The sequence below is a fragment of the Theropithecus gelada genome, chromosome 16, assembly GCF_003255815.1.
Source record: "Theropithecus gelada isolate Dixy chromosome 16, Tgel_1.0, whole genome shotgun sequence".
Taxonomy (NCBI): Eukaryota; Metazoa; Chordata; class Mammalia; order Primates; family Cercopithecidae; genus Theropithecus; species Theropithecus gelada.
This window is the reverse complement of record NC_037684.1, coordinates 29,152,439-29,172,669: the sequence shown is the minus strand read 5'-3', so window position 1 is coordinate 29,172,669 and position 20,231 is coordinate 29,152,439. Positions and strand designations below refer to the sequence as shown.

General features: G+C 43.3%; 2 protein-coding genes across 9 annotated transcripts in view; one reads left to right on the top strand and one right to left on the bottom strand.

Annotated features, from left to right (window-relative positions):
- LOC112609465 (keratin-associated protein 4-4-like) overlaps positions 1-20,231 on the bottom strand; it is a 100,599-nt gene that overhangs the window by 49,940 nt on the left and 30,428 nt on the right. The gene's annotated exons all lie outside the window — the stretch shown is intronic.
- On the top strand, positions 4,417-18,045 carry LOC112609460 (keratin-associated protein 9-1-like). 8 transcript variants are annotated; one of them, XM_025362242.1, is made up of 4 exons: positions 4,417-5,432; positions 5,493-5,642; positions 5,703-5,957; positions 6,048-6,177. In XM_025362242.1, exons 1-4 carry the CDS (start codon positions 4,417-4,419, stop codon positions 6,175-6,177), a joined length of 1,551 nt encoding a protein of 516 aa, XP_025218027.1. The 8 variants fall into 8 exon arrangements, with proteins under 8 accessions (XP_025218027.1, XP_025218021.1, XP_025218028.1 ...); XM_025362236.1 differs by adding exons at positions 12,350-12,355; positions 15,833-18,045 and having other exon boundaries at positions 4,417-6,159; XM_025362243.1 differs by having other exon boundaries at positions 4,417-5,306; positions 5,388-5,516; positions 5,913-6,177.

Here is a 20,231-nt window from a genome sequence, read left to right as displayed (position 1 = left end):
ATAGCCCCTGAGTCTGCTTTTAAATTCCCTATCTTAATACACGTGAAGGGAAAGGAATGCGCTTATTAAGGCCCACTGTTTTACTGGGGCCCATTATATGAGGGTGAAGTTTGGCAGTTACCCAAGAGACTTTCCCCCTGCTTCCCTCTGTGCCTGAGCTGTCTTATCTGTGTTTTACTGTCTGCTCTTTCTGGCTGCTTGTAGTTAAAAGAGAAGTGATTTCCTTGAAATGCATGAGGCTGGAAAGGGAGCTGGAACTTAAAGTGGCAGCGTTTGTCCAAGATGATGGTGCTCCTGGTCTGTCGTGCACAGCAAAAGACATAATCAACAGAGTGAACAGGCAAGCTGCAGAATGGGAGAAAATATCTGCAAACTATCCATCCATCCAACAGGGGATTCATATCCAGAATTTACAAGGAACTCTAACAACAAAAATATCACAAATAGTCCCATTAAAAAGGGGAAAAGGACATGAATAGACATTTTTCAAAAGAAGACATACAAATGGCCAATAAGCATATGAAATAATGCTCATCATCACTAATCATTAAACAAATGCAAATTAAAACCACAATAAGAGATCATCTTGTATCAGTCAGAATAGCCGTTATTAAAAAGACAGAAATAACAAATGTTGATGAAGATGCAGCTGAAAGGGAACCCATAAACAGTTGTTGAGAAGGTAAATTAGTATAACCTCTATGGAAAACAGTATGGAGATTTCTCAAAGAACTAAAACTGGAACTACCATTTGATCCAGCAACCCCGTGACTGAGTGTTTTCCTGAAGGAAAAGAAATCATTATACCAAAAGTATACCTGCACACATATGCTTATCGCAGCACTATTTATAGCAGCAAAGGTATAGAATCAACCTAAATGTCCATCAATGGATGACTGGATAAACAAAATGTGCTATAGACAAACAATGGAATACTCTTCAGCCATAAAACATAATGAAACCATGTCACTTGCAGAAACGTGGATGGAACTGGAGGCCATTATCTTAAGTGAAACATCTCAGACACAGAAAGACAAATGCTGCGTGTTCTCAGTTACAGTGGGGCCAAATGATGCATACGCATGGATGTAGAGTGTGGAATGACAGACAATGGAGACTCTGAGGGGCAGGGGTGTAGGAGGGGGTTGGATGATGAGAAATTACTTGATGGGTAGGATGCACGTTATTTCAGTGATGGATACTCTAAACGTCCTGACTCGACCATTATGCAATATATCCATGTAATAAAATTATACATTGACACCAATAAAATATTTTTAAAATATTTGAATTGGAAAGGAAGAAGTTAAATTGTTTCTGTTTGCAGATGACATGATCTTATAGGTAGAAAACCCTAAAGACTCCACTGAGAAACTGTGAGAACTAATAAACAAATTCAGTAAGGTTGCAGAGTATAAAATCAACATACAAAACCTAGTAGGTTTTCTATACATTAAAAGCAAACTAGTTGAAAAGAAATCAAGAAAACTATTTCATTTACAATCGTTATAATAAAATAAAATAAAATACTCAGGAACAAGTTTAACCAAGGGAGTGAGGATATCTACACTGAAAACCGTAAACACGAATGAAAGAAATTGACGAAAACACAAATAAATAGAATGATATCCTGTGTTTATGAACTGAAAGAATCAATATTGTCCAAATATTCTTAAAGCAATCTACAGATCTCATGCAATCCCTATAAATACACTAATGACATTATTCACAGAAATAGAAACAAAAGTTCTAAAATTTGTATAGAACCACAAATAACCAAAGTGATCTTGAACACTAAGAACATAGCTAGAAGCATCACATTCCCTGACTTCAAAAGAAACCACAACACTGCAGTAACCAAAATATCATCATTCTGACATAAAAACAGACACATAGACAAATGGAATGGAATAGAGAGACCAGAAATAAAGTCACTCATTTACAGCCAATTGATTTTCAACAAAGATGCCAAGAATGGGGGAAGGACAGTTTCTTCAATAAATTGTGTTAGGAAAACTGGGTATCCACGTGCAGCAGAACGAAATTAGTCCCTTATTTCTTACGGTATACAAAAATCAGTTCAAAGGAGTTAATGGCTTGAATGTAAGATCAGAAGCTATGAAATTTTTGGAAGAAAGCATGGGGGAAAGATTTTTGACATTGGTCTTGGTAATGACTTTTTGAATATGACCTCAAAAGCACAGGCGATGAAAGAAAAATTAGATGACCGAGATTACTTCAAACTAAAAAGGTTCTGCACAACAAAGGATACAACAAGAAGAGTTAAGAGATAACCTACAGAATGGGAGAAAATATTTATAAGGTATACATCTCATAAGGGGTTAATATCCAAATGTACAAGGAGCCCAAACAGCTCACAAACAAGAAAACAAAAACCTGATTAAAAATCGGAAAAAGACCTGACTAGATATCTCTCAAAAGAAGACATACAAATGGCTAACAGGTTTGTGAAAAAGTAATCAACATTACTAATCATCAGGGAAATACAAATCAAAACCACATTGAGATATCACCTTACTCCTGTTAGAATGGCTATCCTAAAAAAGACAAAAGATAACAAGTATTGGCAAGGATGTGAAAAAAAATCCCTTGTACACTGTTGGTGGGAATGGAAACTAGTTCAGCCATTATGGAAAACAATATAAGCGTTCCTCAAAAAAATTAAAAATGGAATTAGCATATGATCCAGCAATCCACCTCTGGGTACAGTATGTATCTAAAGGAAATGAAATCAGTATGTTGAAGAAATAACTGCATGTCCACATTTATTGCAGCACTATTCACAATTGCGAAGATATGCACACAATGCAAGTGTCCACCAATAAATAAGTGGAAAAAGAAAATGCAGTATATACTCAGTGCAGTACTATTTGGCCATAAAAAGAAGGAAGTTCTGTCATTTGTGGCAACATGGATAAATCTCAAGGAAATTATGCTAAGTGAGGTAAACCAGTCACAGAAAGACAGACAGCACATGATCTCACTCACATGATCTCACTCAAAAAAGTTGATATCATAGAAGTAGAGCAGAAAATGAAGATAACCAGAGGCTAGGGGTGGCTAGGGAGTCATGGGCTTGAGGAGATACTGGTCAAAAGACATATAATTGTAGCTGGACAGGAGGAATGAGTTCAAGAGGTCTGCTGTGTAGCATAGTGACTACAGTGAATGATGATATATTGCACATACTGTATTCTTGAAAAATTCTGACAATGGATATTAAGTGTTCTCACCTGGATATTAAGTGTTCTCACCGCAAAAAAATGATAGGTATGAGAGGCAATGCATTTATGAGCTAGATTTAACCCTTCCACAATGTATACATATTTCAAAATATTATGCTGTACATGATAAATACAATATTATATGTCAATCTGAAAAATAACTGATTGTTTTTAATTTCACTGAGCTTGAGCTCTTTCTATATTCAGCACATCATGCAAGACACAGCAGTGGGGGTAGACAGATTCTTAAAAGCATTCTACAGATGTTACACAGTGTTAAGGAGCCTGGGTGAAGTACAGACAGCCTCTCCTGGGACTGTTTGTTACAGCTGTTTGTAAATCTACAATTATCTCAAATGTCTTTTTTAAAAAATGAAAACACACACTTGCATTATGTTAACAGACAGTTAGAGGCATTTTAAAAAAACAATGAGTTATGGAACAAAAATGGGACTATGTCTTCCAGAATCTAATAGATCTGCTGGAGAGACATGACACAAAATACAGGAGAGCAAAGTATCAACTTAAGAAACTGTGACCTATTAGGAACACCAAGGATAAAAATTTAAGGATATAGAACATGACCCAAAATTTAAAACATCCAGGGAAACCCATTTCAGCAGTGTAGAGGTCACCAAGGCCACACGCAGGCATCGCTGTCCCTTTGTTCATGGCTTAATAATGACCCACAGACTAGGAATGCCACACTGAGCAGATGGGCTTTCCTTGCTATTGGTCACTAGAGGGAATGCCTAACTGGAAGTGTGACTGACTGACCAAATCCCATTTTGGTAGAGGGTACCGGAAGTGAGAGTGAGAAATGCAATTCCAGATGCAGGGAATCACATGAACAGCCCTCTGTGGAGGAAGAGGAAGAGAATGTGGTCTAGAAGATGCCACCAAGGTGTGAATCATGAGAGAAGGCAGACATGATAGATCTTATTACATCAGGACAAGAAAATTTTGTTTTTAACAAGTTTAAACCATTAAATGGGCAAACATGATTGTGTAATCTGATAATCAATTAGTTATTAAGTAAACAAAAACAAGGAAAATGTGGTAACAACAGGACAGCTGGGCAGTATATAAGAGGCTGTGGCCCGAGGATACTTCCAAACGTGAGAACCTCATTCTTCTAGAAACCCACCCAGAACCTCCACCCTCTGACACCATGGTCAGCTCCTGTTGTGGCTCTGTCTGCTCTGAGCAGAGCTGTGGCCTGGAGACCTGCTGCCGCCCCACCTGCTGCCAGACCACCTGCTGCAGGACCACCTGCTGCCGCCCCAGCTGCTGCATCTCCAGCTGCTGCCGCCCCAGCTGCTGTGTGTCCAGCTGCTGCAGGCCCCAGTGCTGCCAGTCTGTGTGCTGCCAGCCCACCTGCTGCCGCCCCAGCTGCTGCATCTCCAGCTGCTGCCGCCCCAGCTGCTGTGTGTCCAGCTGCTGCAGGCCCCAGTGCTGCCAGTCTGTGTGCTGCCAGCCCACCTGCTGCCGCCCCAGCTGCTGCATCTCCAGCTGCTGCCGCCCCAGCTGCTGTGTGTCCAGCTGCTGCAGGCCCCAGTGCTGCCAGTCTGTGTGCTGCCAGCCCACCTGCTGCCGCCCCAGCTGCTGCATCTCCAGCTGCTGCCGCCCCAGCTGCTGTGTGTCCAGCTGCTGCAGGCCCCAGTGCTGCCAGTCTGTGTGCTGCCAGCCCACCTGCTGCCGCCCCAGCTGCTGCATCTCCAGCTGCTGCCGCCCCAGCTGCTGTGTGTCCAGCTGCTGCAGGCCCCAGTGCTGCCAGTCTGTGTGCTGCCAGCCCACCTGCTGCCGCCCCAGCTGCTGCATCTCCAGCTGCTGCCGCCCCAGCTGCTGTGTGTCCAGCTGCTGCAGGCCCCAGTGCTGCCAGTCTGTGTGCTGCCAGCCCACCTGCTGCCGCCCCAGCTGCTGCATCTCCAGCTGCTGCCGCCCCAGCTGCTGTGTGTCCAGCTGCTGCAGGCCCCAGTGCTGCCAGTCTGTGTGCTGCCAGCCCACCTGCTGCCGCCCCAGCTGCTGCATCTCCAGCTGCTGCCGCCCCAGCTGCTGTGTGTCCAGCTGCTGCAGGCCCCAGTGCTGCCAGTCTGTGTGCTGCCAGCCCACCTGCTGCCGCCCCAGCTGCTGCATCTCCAGCTGCTGCCGCCCCAGCTGCTGTGTGTCCAGCTGCTGCAGGCCCCAGTGCTGCCAGTCTGTGTGCTGCCAGCCCACCTGCTGCCGCCCCAGCTGCTGCATCTCCAGCTGCTGCCGCCCCAGCTGCTGTGTGTCCAGCTGCTGCAGGCCCCAGTGCTGCCAGTCTGTGTGCTGCCAGCCCACCTGCTGCCGCCCCAGCTGCTGCATCTCCAGCTGCTGCCGCCCCAGCTGCTGTGTGTCCAGCTGCTGCAGGCCCCAGTGCTGCCAGTCTGTGTGCTGCCAGCCCACCTGCTGCCGCCCCAGCTGCTGCATCTCCAGCTGCTGCCGCCCCAGCTGCTGTGTGTCCAGCTGCTGCAGGCCCCAGTGCTGCCAGTCTGTGTGCTGCCAGCCCACCTGCTGCCGCCCCAGCTGCTGCATCTCCAGCTGCTGCCGCCCCAGCTGCTGTGTGTCCAGCTGCTGCAGGCCCCAGTGCTGCCAGTCTGTGTGCTGCCAGCCCACCTGCTGCCGCCCCAGCTGCTGCATCTCCAGCTGCTGCCGCCCCAGCTGCTGTGTGTCCAGCTGCTGCAGGCCCCAGTGCTGCCAGTCTGTGTGCTGCCAGCCCACCTGCTGCCGCCCCAGCTGCTGCATCTCCAGCTGCTGCCGCCCCTCTTGCTGTGAATCCAGCTGCTGCCGCCCCTGCTGCTGCCTGCGTCCAGTCTGTGGCCGAGTCTCCTGCCACACCACTTGCTATCGCCCAACCTGTGTCATCTCCACCTGCCCCCGCCCCTTGTGCTGTGCCTCCTCTTGCTGCTAAATCTCTCCTTGTGATATTTGTCATACTATGAATGTCTTCATTAGTCACATAAAATGCACTGTAGCCAGCCAGTCACTGGAAAAAATGAACGCTTCCCTGCCAATTTGTCTCATGAGGCATTCAGAGTGGACATTCAGCTCTTCTAGGAAATGACAGACATAAACACATTCATTAAAATATGTTGTGCCAGGCCCCAATGCAGTTATTTTTAGATGAGCAGTGTCTTCATTCGAAGGGGACACTAACTATGATGATCTCATATAATATTGTTTTCACGTATTAATAAACAGCCACTTCCCTAATACTGAAATCTCCTGATTTGTTAGTGATTTCATTGTGCCTCTGTGTGTGTGTGTGTGTGTGTGTGTGTGTCTTTACCTGTCACTTCACATCAAGGGCCATCCCTCTTCAAATGCAGGAGAGCATGTTTAAGAGCCTGGGCTCTTGATTCATGTTACCTGATTGGAATCACGACTCCCCTAGGTATTTGTTGTGTGGTATGGGGCAAGTTGTTTAACCTCCTCAGGCCTCAGTTTTTTTCTGAGAATAGAGATAATGCATTATGTTCTTTAAATGTTCAGAGACATAACCCATGTCATATACTCACCACAGGGCCTGGTACATAATGCAGTATAGGCTCTTAATGTATTCAGCTTCTGGCCGAGTGTGGTGGCTCACATCTGTAATCCCAGCACTTTGGGAGGTTGAGTGGGTGGATCACTTGAGGCCAGGAGTTCAAGACCAGTGTGGACAACACGGTAAAGTCCCTTCTCTACTGAAAGCACAAAAATTAGTTGGGTGTGGTGGTGCACACCTGTAGCCCCAGCTACTTGGGAGGCTGAAGCAGATGAATCACTTGAACCCAGGAGGAGGAGGTTGTAGTGAGTGGAGATTGTGTCATTGCACTCCAGCCTGGGTGACAGAGCAACTATGGCTCAATAAATAAAGAAACAAATACAAGTTCTGCTGTTATTATTACTGAAACACTACCCTGGGCTAGAATAATATCTTAGCATAATGTTCTTTTTGACAGAACAGCAAGAAAATTTGTATCATTGTTGGACTGTCTTCTATAACTCAAAATTAAGTTTTGGTATATGCCTCAAATGTCCCTTAAAAACTCCAGCAAGTTGAACATCATGAAGTCATCTACATTTTGTCTGACTGTATTTCTACTTCCAGTATGTTCCATTATTTGTTGTGGAAATTTTGAGTGTTCTCCCTAGCTCAAGTACTTTTTCCTTATTTCCTTCCTTCCCCCTCCCTCCCCTTCTAATCCCTTTACCTTCCCTCCACCTGCCCTCCCCTCTGCCTGCCTGCCTTTCTTCCTTCCTTCCTTCCTTCCTCCCTTCTTTCCTTCCTTCCTTCCTTCCTTCCTTCCTTCCTTCCTTCCTTCCTTCCTTCCTTCCTTCCTTCCTTCCTTCCTTCCTTCCTTTTTTCCTCTCTTAACATCAAATGATCTTTCAGAATACAAAGCGTACCTTCTAAGTCAAGATTTCTGGAAATTTATGACATTCATGGCAGATTTCTCATCAATGTTTTATACCTTGTAATTAATAGATGCTCAAAGTCTTAGTATTTCCAGACTGAAACTCCTTTATAATTTTAGCCTCTAATGTTACTGAGGTTTCTTCATTTTCTTGATGGTTTTACTCCTTCGTTTCGGGCTTTAATCACCTTGCGTTGTCTTAAGAGAACATGGGTGGGACTTCTTCTTAAGACTCAGTTTTCTCATCACCAAAACTCAAATAAGTGTTATTCTATGTAGATGAAAAATGTGTCATGATATGTGCAATATATCTTATTTATATAAATATAAGGGTTTATACATTTCAGCTAATAATCTGAAGTATATTAAAACTGCTTTAAATCCAAAATTTCTACAAATCAGAATTTTATTTATTAGCTGTGTTATATTTCCAAAGAAACGTAACTAAGAGCTAGTTAGTATTTCTGAAATGTAAAAATAAAGAAGTTTTAAGTTGTCAAGAGACTACATGAACAGAGATTAACATTACGTGGGCTTCACTCCAGCCTAAGTTAGGCATTATAGTCTTAGCATATCATAAAAATGCCTTGCAGACACTTTGAGCTTCAGCCTTTTCCATTCACTCTAAATTATTCTAAAAAGTACAGACTTGTCATTTCATACATCAGAATTAACAAACCTTTTATCCTCCTGTATGTTCTTCTTTGACAACTACTCATTACAGGATACAGGTTTTAACATTATGCTTTATTAGCTAGAGTGAAATCAAAGACTATAGGTTTTATATGGTCTTTTCAGTATTAAAGTATATGAAGCTTGTAATTTCCTGTGTCCACAAGAACTGGGCTACAGCAGGAATGAGATGACACAGTGTATCTGTGTAATAAAGAGACTATTTGCAAAGGGGTAGCTATAGTTCAGGGAGAGCAATAAGGGAAACCTCAGTACCCAGGGCTCACAGTAACAAGGAGCAGGTACTCCAGGCCTATGCAATAATTTGGGTGAAATGTCCCAAGGGTGGCATGTGAAACATCTTAGGATGAGTATGCACAGACACTCCAGTATAGTCATTGCCTTTGGAGAGAGTTATGGTGCTCTAAAGGGTCCAAAGATGATAAGGAAGACACTGTGGTGGTGAAACCCAAGGTAGATATAAATTTATGAATGGGAAAGTGTGACTGTGGTGATTATTCTGTGGTCACATCAGCTTTACCTAAATGCATAGTAGAGATGGATTTTAAGTGAATGAAACATTGATTTAGTTGATGTTTCATTCACTTCAAAGTCACTCAGTATTATTTACTCATGCTAAATATATAGCTTTGGAATTGCTCAAGCCTTTCTAGCTAGTGAAACTAAGCAAGATAGAACTCCAGAGGGGCAGCAAGAGATGCCTGTTTTGATTAAGGAAGTAGCTGAAACAAGAGTTTTAATTCCCATAAACTCCCTCATAATAGTCCCATCTGGCCAGTAAGTAAGGAAGAGGTTAACAACAGGCTTGGTGATTAAACAAGTTGGTTCCACCAATTGTTTCAGCTACACCACCTAAGTCAGAACTTTACAGGAAACTCAACAAACCTAGTAAGACTCATACGCTGCTGCAGACTCAGCTAGTGCATTCTTTTCAACACCAGTTTCAGAAGCCAGACAGGTGCAATTTACATTTTCATGTCAAGGAACCCAGTATACATATACCATTTTGCCACGCAGATATATGAGTTCACTAGCATATTGCCATAACCTATTAAGGCAGACTTGAACTTGATAACCATTAAAAGCAAGTTAATACCATACATTGATGACTGTGACACTAGCGCATGAAAAATCATTAGCAAATTGAAGATCAAGTCCAGACATAGACTAAAGTACATAAAAGAATTTATTATATGAAAAGGTGGCACTTTAACTCAGTAATGGAAAGATGTATTCTTTAATCAATGATGTTGAGCCATGGTCATATCTGATTATAAAACAGTAAACCTCATATTTTGTATCTGTATACATTCCTAGTAGGTAAAATGTTTTAAAATATAAAACATGAAACCTCGAAGTTAACAGAAATTATACAATAATGTTTATGTAAATTTATAACTAGAAAGGCCTTTCAAAATATGACACATACCCAGGAGCTATCAAAGAAAAAAATTCATAGATTTGACTGCACCAAAAACAGTATGAGGGTAAAGAAAATTCCTTTCATATCTGATTTTGCAGAGAGGTAGTGTGTATAGTGATTAAAAACATGGACCCAGTGCTGGGCTGGCTGAAATAAAATTACATCTCCCCTGCTTACTGGCTTGAATCCCACCTGTGCCTTAAGTTTCTCATCTGTAAAGGGAGGATTACAATAGAATTTACCATACGGGATTGTTGGGACTAGTAATTGAGCTAATATATGTAAAACATTAGAACAATTTCAAAACATGTCATTTGTTATTTTGTTATTCCAGCGTCCAGCAAAACTTTCAGCATACAATATTTAGAGCTGAAAGACAGAGAGAGAGAGAGAGAGAGAGAGAAAGAGAGAAAGAGGAAAGAAAGAAAGAAAGAAAGAAAGAAAGAAAGAAAGAAAGAAAGAAAGAAAGAAAGAAAGAAAGAAAAAACAAAAAGAAACAAAGAAAAGGAAAAGAAAAGAAAAAAGAAAGAAAGAAAAAGAAAGAAAAAAGAAAGAAGGAAAGAAAGAAAGAAAGAAGAAAGAAAGAAAGGAAGAAAGAAAGAAAGAAAGAAAGAAAGAAAGAAAGAAAGAAAGAAAGAAAGAAAGAAAGAAAGAAAGAAGGAAAGAAAGAAAGAAGGAAAGAGCAGGAATTCCAGAACATGTTGGGTTTTTATTTTGTTTAAGTTTCTGGAAAAGAACAAGTATAGTTAGTGCATAATTGTGCCAATGATTCCATTCTAGTTTTTTAATGTTAATATTTCTTCCTTATCTCTAAATGGCTTATTCTTTTTAAGTTCTTTTTTAGGCACATCTTATCATTTCTGATTTATTTATCCTTTAAAAATGTTAATTATTGGCTTTAAGTAGGTAGGGGGTATAAATTATACATATAGAAAGTTATAGAATATGTAAACAATTAGTTCAACTGAAATATCTTCTATAACTTTTAGGAAGAACCCTTCTTATACCTCTATTTTTAATTTGTTCCAAGTCTCTACCAATTCTTTCAAAGAAATAATTTAGTTATTTCATAAATAAATTTATTATTTCATAATGAAGAGAATAATTTATCCTTATTATGCTCAAGGCCATCACCTGATGCTGAGAGTTCAACTTTTACTCTGTCTCACTTCAACTTTTTTCTTTTCTTTCTTTTCTTTGTTTGAGATGGAGTCTCGCTCTGTCCCCACCAGCTGGAGTGCAGTGGCATGATCTCTGCTCACCGCAAGCTCTGCCTCCTGGGTTCATGCCATTTTCCTGCTTCAGCCTCCTGAGTAGCTGGTACTGCAGGTGTCTGCCATCATGCCCAGCTAATTGTTTTGTATTTTTAGTAGAGACGGGGTTTCACTGTGTTACGCAAGATGGTCTCAATCTCCTGACCTCATGATCCGCCTGCCTCGGCCTCCCAAAGTGCTGGGATTACAGGCGTGAGCCACTGCATCCAGCCTCACTTCAATTTTTTAAAGCATCTCTTCCCAGCAATCCAGGAGCATTTTGTCATTTCTAAAGGCAGATCAAAAATTAAAATAAATTGTACATAGCATATATATTGAAAGCACTTTTGCCAAAATTATAACAGTAAGAAAATTATCACCGTGGAAGAGATCTAATTGAACCAACCTCTATCTTGCCTTTAACTGTCAAATTGCCCTGGGCTTGGGCCAAGCTAACTTGAGGAGAAATTTAGTTTATATTTAAATGATAATATCCATTCCACAAAACTAAACCACCTTTGTAAAACTAATGAAAGTTCACCAGGTTAGGAGTATGAGAGGAGCCTGAATTCTCCTTAGCAGACTAAGGTGTAGACATAAACAATTACCAGCCACTATACCAGAGGTCGCAAGATTTGCAACTTCCCCAATTACTCCTGCAGATAACAGCACTACTGTCGAACCTAAAATTAGACTTTTGAGACATGTTTTCATGCTTTTGCATTTCTGACAATCAGTAGCCCCACCTGGACCTATGACTCTTGACTCAACTGGTCCTGCCCCTACCAACCCCTGCCGCCTGAAGCAAACTCAGCTCACCAGGACCATGGTCCACAGCCCTATGATTGCTACCACAATCAATCAGCAGCACCCATTCCTTTGCCCACTAAACTATTCTTGAAAAACCCTAGCTTCCTAATTTTCAAGGAGGCAGATGCGAATAATAACAAAGCTCTGGTCTCCTTTTTAGCTGGCTCTATGCACATTAAACTCTTTCTCTATTGCAATTCCCCTGTCTTGATAAATTGGCTCTATCTGGGCAGCAAGCAGAATGAACCCATTGGGTGGTTACAATATCACCTAACATTCCTTCCTGAAGGCTTTTCATAGCTCCCCACCATTTCTTCCTGGATTTGAGGGTATCCACAATTTCTCCCACATGCTGTCAATCCCAACTTCTCTCATTACTTCTCAAAACAGACTTTTCAGCATATCACTTTCCCATCACAAGCCAGGGTCATGCCCAATCTTAATTATGTGCTCCTTTTATATCCCCTTTCTCTTCACCTATTTGAATGGTTTGTATTCTCAAAGGTCAGTGTGACCCTTGAAAGCCTTAACAAAATCTTCATCCATTAAATATACATTTCCTCATTCTACTTCAGGTTCTGTTATATAAAGATGAATAGATCATAGTCTATGCCCTAATGGAGTTTGTATTTTAGAAGGAGCCAATAAACAAACGAATTTCTGATAGAGAATCAGATGATAGAGGCTGTGCATATATAAGGCACAACAGATGTGCAATGGAGGAAGGACCTTGCTTTGTGTGAGACCAAGAAAGATATTGGAGAAAAATGGCATTTGGACTAACCAGTAAAAAACAACTAGAAGAATGCTAAATTAAGAAAATAAAAACTATTTTACCCCAAAATATATTTTTGGACATATTTTAAGATGGCTGCCACATGGTCAGCAGACTAAAGTGGCCCTGCAAAGCTGTCTTTTGTGAAGGAAATTTGCAGCATCTGTAGAGAATCTCCATTAATGCAGCCAGGCCTTCTCATTATAGGCGTTTCCTGGATCTAGAAGAGAATAACTGACTCTCTGACACCCTTAAAGTTCTGAAAAAAATCATTTACCATCTCTTTTCTCTGAGGGCTGCTACCTGTGAGATTTCATCCACATAACAAGACCCCCTTTGCTAACCAAGCCTCTTTCTTTCTCCTTCCCATAACCTGTTGATATGGTTAGGCTTTGTGTCCCGACCCAAATCTCATCTTGAATTGTAGTTCATAATCCCCACATGTCATGGGAAGGACACAGGGGGAGACAATTTAGTCATGGGATCGGTTACCTTCATGTGATAGTGAGTTCTCATGAGATCTAATGGTCTTATAAGGGGCTTATCTTCCTTCTCCTCTGCACTTCTCCTTGCTGCCACGATGTGAAGAAGGACATGTTTGCCTCCCCTTCTGCCATGATTGTAAGGTTCCTGAGGCTTCCCCAGTCATGGTGAACTGTGAGTCAATTAAACCTCTTTCCTTTGTAAGTTACCCAGTTTCGGGTATTTCTTCATAGTAGCACATGAGAATGGACCAATACACCTGTCTTGCCACTAAAACCTGTTTCCTGTTTTTGGCCATGCTCTGAGCCCTTATTCTTTCTGTGACCTCAGGAGGATGTATAAGCTGCTGTACCTCATTGAGGGGTTGAGTTTTCATTCTGAAGGCTCTTGGGTATACTCGTTAGATAAATATGTATGCCTTTTCTCCTGCTAATCAATCTGCCTCAAGTCAGCGATTTTTCAGTGAGGAAAATTCTTCCTCCATTGCACTTCTGTTGTGCCTTATTTATGTATGGACTCTTATCATCTCATTCTCTATCAGAAACTCATGTGTCTATTGATTCCTTCTAGAATACAAACTCCACTAGGGCAGAGATCTCCAGGTTCCTCAGGCCCCACATAAGCTCACAATAGACATCCCTTCATTCCCAGGAAGAGAAAATATCATGAAGGTAATTTGTTCTTTTCTTGAATAATTGCTTTTCCCTGAATGTCCATGGCTCTAAAGAAGACCCTTTATTTAGGACCATAATCATGTGAGGCTTTTATTTAAAAACTCTTTATGGGCCGGGCACGGTGACTCTCTTCTGTAATCCCAGCACTTTGGGAGGCCGAGGTAGGTGGATCACCTGAGGTCAGGAGTTTGAAATCAGCCTGGCCAACATGGCGAAACCTCATCTCTACTAAAAATACAAAATTACCTGGGCATGGTGGCGCATGCCTGTAATCCCAGCTACTTGGGAGGCTGAGGCAGGAGAATTACTTGAACCTGGGAAGCGGAGGTTGCAGTGAGCTGAGATCGTGCCATTGCACTCCAGCCTGGGCAACAAGAGTGAAACTCCACGTCAAAAAATAAGTAAATAAATAAATTAATTAAAACTCGTTATGAATGCAATTTCTGTGTAAATGTAACTGGACCCAGGTTCAGCTGCTTGCTGCTGGATAGCTAATGCATAAGAGGTAAGGGCTGGTGAAAGGAAAGGTAGTTCTAGTTGGAGAGCCAGTAAACCAAGAAGATAACCTTGCTTTGCGTGAGGCCGAGAAAGATATTGGAGAAAAATGGCATTTGAACTAACCAGTAAAGAATAACGAGAAGAATGCTAAGTGAAGGAAATAAAAACATTTCACCCCAAGATATATCTCATTGACATACTTTAACTAGTGAACTAGCATTCTAAAGTGCCATCTTATATTTTTAAATTTGCCATAGGATTTTGAAAGGGAAACTTGGCATGGGAGACATGCAGGGATGGTGCAGGGTGCTGAGTCTGTGTGTCTTGTTCCAATGACTATCTTGGGTGTCCAGAGGTTTGGTGGCATTATTTGGACTTCAGCCCAATGATGGTGGACTAAATTGTTCAAGATTCCCCCTAAGCGAGAGGATTCCTCAGGGCTCTGTGCCTGGTTTGTTTCAAGATTAGCCTCTGGAATTTCTTAAGCAAGATTATAATTAGATAAGAGATTAGATAGTATTATCAGAATGGAGTGTGCAGAGAGGGAAGGAATGAAGAGGTGAGAGTGGAGGAAAGCAAGAGAAAGTGGGTGATTTCTAAAATTGAGGTCCACAGTTACATAAGTATCTATAAGTTAAAGAATATGTCTTTTATATTCTTCTCGATGCTTCTAAAAAATCTTAGAAATAAGTGATACTAAAAAAAACCCTGCTAGATGTTTTAGCTCAGAATGTATGAAAAAGATTTTAACAAAATGTCAATAAGGCATAACAATTACACATTTTGATATTTAAAAAGGCAGATCAAAAACTATGATCCACTTTACTCTACCTCAGCCTGCAGGACACTTTTGAAGACAGACACAACTCAAGCCCAGATGACGCCTTGTTCCTTAGAAACAGTGAGTCACTACTAACTGTTTCAAGGTGTACCCAAGTGATGAGAATTAACACAGCTCGCAATGACCTAGGCATTTGGTTAGCTCAATGACCACCCAGGATACATACAATGAATCATAAGCTTCCTCATTTCTCACACTCAAAAACAGGAGCATACTTTCTTTTTTCCTGTCAGCATTCCAGATGATTGACACATGCATTTCTCCACGAGGCCTTAGCCCAATCAGAAGCTCTCCCAAAATGATATCAAGATGAGAAACAGACAAGCGACAGTGGCCCTCCCATGTCACATGATACCCAGAGACTGAAGTCATGTGACACTGAAACCAAGAAAAGGAAAACAAGAGGTGACTCACGTGGGAACACCAGGGTGAGAAAAGGGAAATAATCATTTTCTATATAATGGGATTTTTTACTAGAAAAACACAATAATATGGTTTAGTAATTGCATTTGTGTCATAAAACAAAAACAAGGAAATAATCTTCTCATAATCACAAAGGCTCCTCAGCTGGGTATAAAAGGGGCCATGTAGCAAGGAAGACTCTCAAACTCACGAAACTCACTCTCCTGGAAACCCACCCAGAACCTTCACCCTCTGACACCATGGTCAGCTCCTGTTGTGGTTCCGTCTGCTCTGACCAGGGCTGTGGCCTGGAGACCTGCTGCCGCCCCAGCTGCTGTCAGACCACCTGCTGCAGGACCACCTGCTGCCGCCCCAGCTGCTGTGTGTCCAGCTGTTGCAGACCCCAGTGCTGCCAGTCTGTGTGTTGCCAGCCCACCTGCTGCCGCCCCAGCTGCTGCATCTCCAGCTGCTGCCGCCCCAGCTGCTGTGTGTCCAGCTGCTGCAGGCCCCAGTGCTGCCAGTCTGTGTGCTGCCAGCCCACCTGCTGCCGCCCCAGCTGCTGCATCTCCAGCTGCTGCCGCCCCAGCTGCTGTGTGTCCAGCTGCTGCAGGCCCCAGTGCTGCCAGTCTGTGTGCTGCCAGCCCACCTGCTGCCGCCCCAGCTGCTGCATCTCCAGCTGCTGCCGCCCCAGCTGCTGTGTGTCCAGCTGCTGCAGGCCCCAGTGCTGCCAGTCTGTGTGCTGCCAGCCCACCTGCTGCCGCCCCAGCTGCTGCATCTCCAGCTGCTGCCGCCCCAGCTGCTGTGTGTCCAGCTGCTGCAGGCCCCAGTGCTGCCAGTCTGTGTGCTGCCAGCCCACCTGCTGCCGCCCCAGCTGCTGCATCTCCAGCTGCTGCCGCCCCAGCTGCTGTGTGTCCAGCTGCTGCAGGCCCCAGTGCTGCCAGTCTGTGTGCTGCCAGCCCACCTGCTGCCGCCCCAGCTGCTGCATCTCCAGCTGCTGCCGCCCCAGCTGCTGTGTGTCCAGCTGCTGCAGGCCCCAGTGCTGCCAGTCTGTGTGCTGCCAGCCCACCTGCTGCCGCCCCAGCTGCTGCATCTCCAGCTGCTGCCGCCCCAGCTGCTGTGTGTCCAGCTGCTGCAGGCCCCAGTGCTGCCAGTCTGTGTGCTGCCAGCCCACCTGCTGCCGCCCCAGCTGCTGCATCTCCAGCTGCTGCCGCCCCAGCTGCTGTGTGTCCAGCTGCTGCAGGCCCCAGTGCTGCCAGTCTGTGTGCTGCCAGCCCACCTGCTGCCGCCCCAGCTGCTGCATCTCCAGCTGCTGCCGCCCCAGCTGCTGTGTGTCCAGCTGCTGCAGGCCCCAGTGCTGCCAGTCTGTGTGCTGCCAGCCCACCTGCTGCCGCCCCAGCTGCTGCATCTCCAGCTGCTGCCGCCCCAGCTGCTGTGTGTCCAGCTGCTGCAGGCCCCAGTGCTGCCAGTCTGTGTGCTGCCAGCCCACCTGCTGCCGCCCCAGCTGCTGCATCTCCAGCTGCTGCCGCCCCAGCTGCTGTGTGTCCAGCTGCTGCAGGCCCCAGTGCTGCCAGTCTGTGTGCTGCCAGCCCACCTGCTGCCGCCCCAGCTGCTGCATCTCCAGCTGCTGCCGCCCCAGCTGCTGTGTGTCCAGCTGCTGCAGGCCCCAGTGCTGCCAGTCTGTGTGCTGCCAGCCCACCTGCTGCCGCCCCAGCTGCTGCATCTCCAGCTGCTGCCGCCCCAGCTGCTGTGTGTCCAGCTGCTGCAGGCCCCAGTGCTGCCAGTCTGTGTGCTGCCAGCCCACCTGCTGCCGCCCCAGCTGCTGCATCTCCAGCTGCTGCCGCCCCAGCTGCTGTGTGTCCAGCTGCTGCAGGCCCCAGTGCTGCCAGTCTGTGTGCTGCCAGCCCACCTGCTGCCGCCCCAGCTGCTGCATCTCCAGCTGCTGCCGCCCCTCTTGCTGTGAATCCAGCTGCTGCCGCCCCTGCTGCTGCCTGCGTCCAGTCTGTGGCCGAGTCTCCTGCCACACCACTTGCTATCGCCCAACCTGTGTCATCTCCACCTGCCCCCGCCCCTTGTGCTGTGCCTCCTCTTGCTGCTGAGCTCCTTTCCTGAAACTATCTCCTCCCCTTCAGCTCACTTATCACAGAAGCAGACCTTGTGCATCTTATAGACAACTCAGGAGAGGCCATTCCCACCAACTGTGTGTCCATATACTGGACATATATCTAGGATATATGTCCTGGATATACATCTAGAATATATGTTCCCCACGTTAACCCAAGTGTGAAATCAGATGTTATTTACAGCAAGAAATTAATAGAATTTATCAAGTTTTATACCCTATATTTGTATTTACGGATACCAAGTTCTTCTGTCCCAAACGTGGAAATTCTTGCAGGGTTACTCAGGGCAAGGATGTCTCACTCTCAGATTTGAAAGTCTGATTGTTTCACCCCATATTTCCTTTTACAGCAATGTTTCTGTATCTTATTTTTTCTGCTTCTGAATAAAACTCCACCTTTGTTGCATAGAAATACAATGTTCTTTTTGTGTTGCTTTGTAATGATTGTCCTTAGTTCCTGAGAAATTACACCCAAAACACAACTGAACGAATCCTATTCTTGCTCTCACCTTCAAGAAAATCCCAACATGTAATGAGTTTAAAAAATAAATAAACAATGGCAATACATGGATGCTTCCAAAAGTATTGAAGAAAAATAAAGATTTTTAGTTAAGTTTTTTTATGAATATAGAGAAGGGTTCTATCCCACAGCTAAATTTTCTTAAATATTTTTGAAAGTGTATCTTTCCCTACAACCCCACTCCTCTCTTATTTGCTTTATTCTTCCATCTTCCTCCTCCACCCATGCCCGCTGATCCTGTCATCTTGTTCTGCCCTTATCTCTTTTATCCCACTCTTGTAAAACCAGAGGCTACTCTTTAGGGTTTATCCATCTCTCATGTAATTCAATTTATTACACTCTCAGTTGCTTTAATTTCATCTCCATCCACTAACAACAAAGTAATTACCTTTAGGGAAAATTAATCTTCTGAGAAGTTGGGGAATTGCAGAAAATGTAAAATACTCAAATTTTAATATTTTTCCTACCTTAATGACTTTTCTGTGATGTGTATTTAACAGCATGGTCTTAGGGCACATGGTCTTGTTCAATAAATTCCACAAAAATGAATTTTCATAGAGAAATATGGGGACTTAGAAGAAACGAACTAACAGACTAGTTTGGTTCTTAGGTAAACCCAGAATATGGCCTATAAACTCCATCCTAGGGGAAAATGGTGAAAATAAATTTTACATCAATTGAAGCTAGTAAAAGCAGGAGAAACAGTTAGAAAGTTCTGTACTAAATACATATTCTAGGAGTTAAAGGTCCATTGAATAATGCAGTGGTATTGAATCATGAATCTTTAACTTCAATAGGTTCTACTACATGAACAAACAATAATTTAAACTGTGTAGGGGCATTATTCCTCCACATCACTTACAGCACACAACTCCTGATGGGTCAGAGAAAGTAGGTGAAAATTAAATGAACCTTCAGTTGGTCTCAGCATATGAAATGGGACTTTGAATGCCGTGGGACTGAATGTGGCTTCCTGGTCATAGGGAATAAGTGTCTGAGAAAAAGACATCTATGCCCTGAGCTGTGGGACACTCCATCACTTGTAAGTTGAAAACAAAGCAACAGAAACCACAGGAGACTGCAAAGGAATCACCAGAGAAGTAAGACAACAACTAGTAGAGTGCAAGGTCCAAAATCCCGATGAAGGAAAGAGTGGTCACTTGAAAAATTAAAGGACACTCATAGGTGGGAATTGAACAATGAGAACATTTGGACAGGGCGGGGAATATCACACACTGGGGCCTGTTGGAGGGTGGGAGGCTGGGGGAGGGCTAGCATTAGGAGAAATACCAAATGTTAATGACGAGTTGATATGTGCAACAAACCAACATGGCACATGTATAGCTATCTAAAAGCCTGCAGGTTGTGCACATGTACCCTGGAACATAAGGTATAATTAAAAAAAATTAAAGGACAGAATTTCAGTTCCAGTTGTGTAACTGATAGAAGATTCAACCTCTCTGTAGGAATGACTCTAATAATTAGACAAAACTAAGAAAACAGTTGTTTATGAGCATTGGGAGTTCACTTATGCAGACAGTATTTGAGGGACCATAGTCTCAGAAAAAAATTAAATTCCTTCAGGTGAAAGACAAGATCACCTCCAGCCTCTACAGTTTTTCATATATAATTTCTGAATCTCTGGCATTCAATTTAAAAAATTACCATGCATGCCAAAAAAAATGGCTAAATGAGCAAAATCAAGAAGAAAAGAAAATAGAAACAGAGCCAAGGATGATCTATATATAGGTACTAACACTGACTTTAGAATACTTACAATTAATATATTTGAAATAATAGATTAAAAATGTAAATTTTATTAAAGAAGTATAATCTACTTTTAAAGAGTTTGGTGAAAATTCTAGAACCAAAAATCTCAAAAACTGAAATCAAGAATTCATTAAATAAGTTTAACAGATTAGACAGAAGAGAGGAATAGCAAAATGGAAGTAGAAAATATTCACAGTGGAATATAGAGGGAACAAAAGTTTTAAAATAGAGATAATAGCATAAGACACACTTAGAGCATAGTGAAAAGTCTAAGATACATATAAATTGGAGTCCCAGAAGGAGA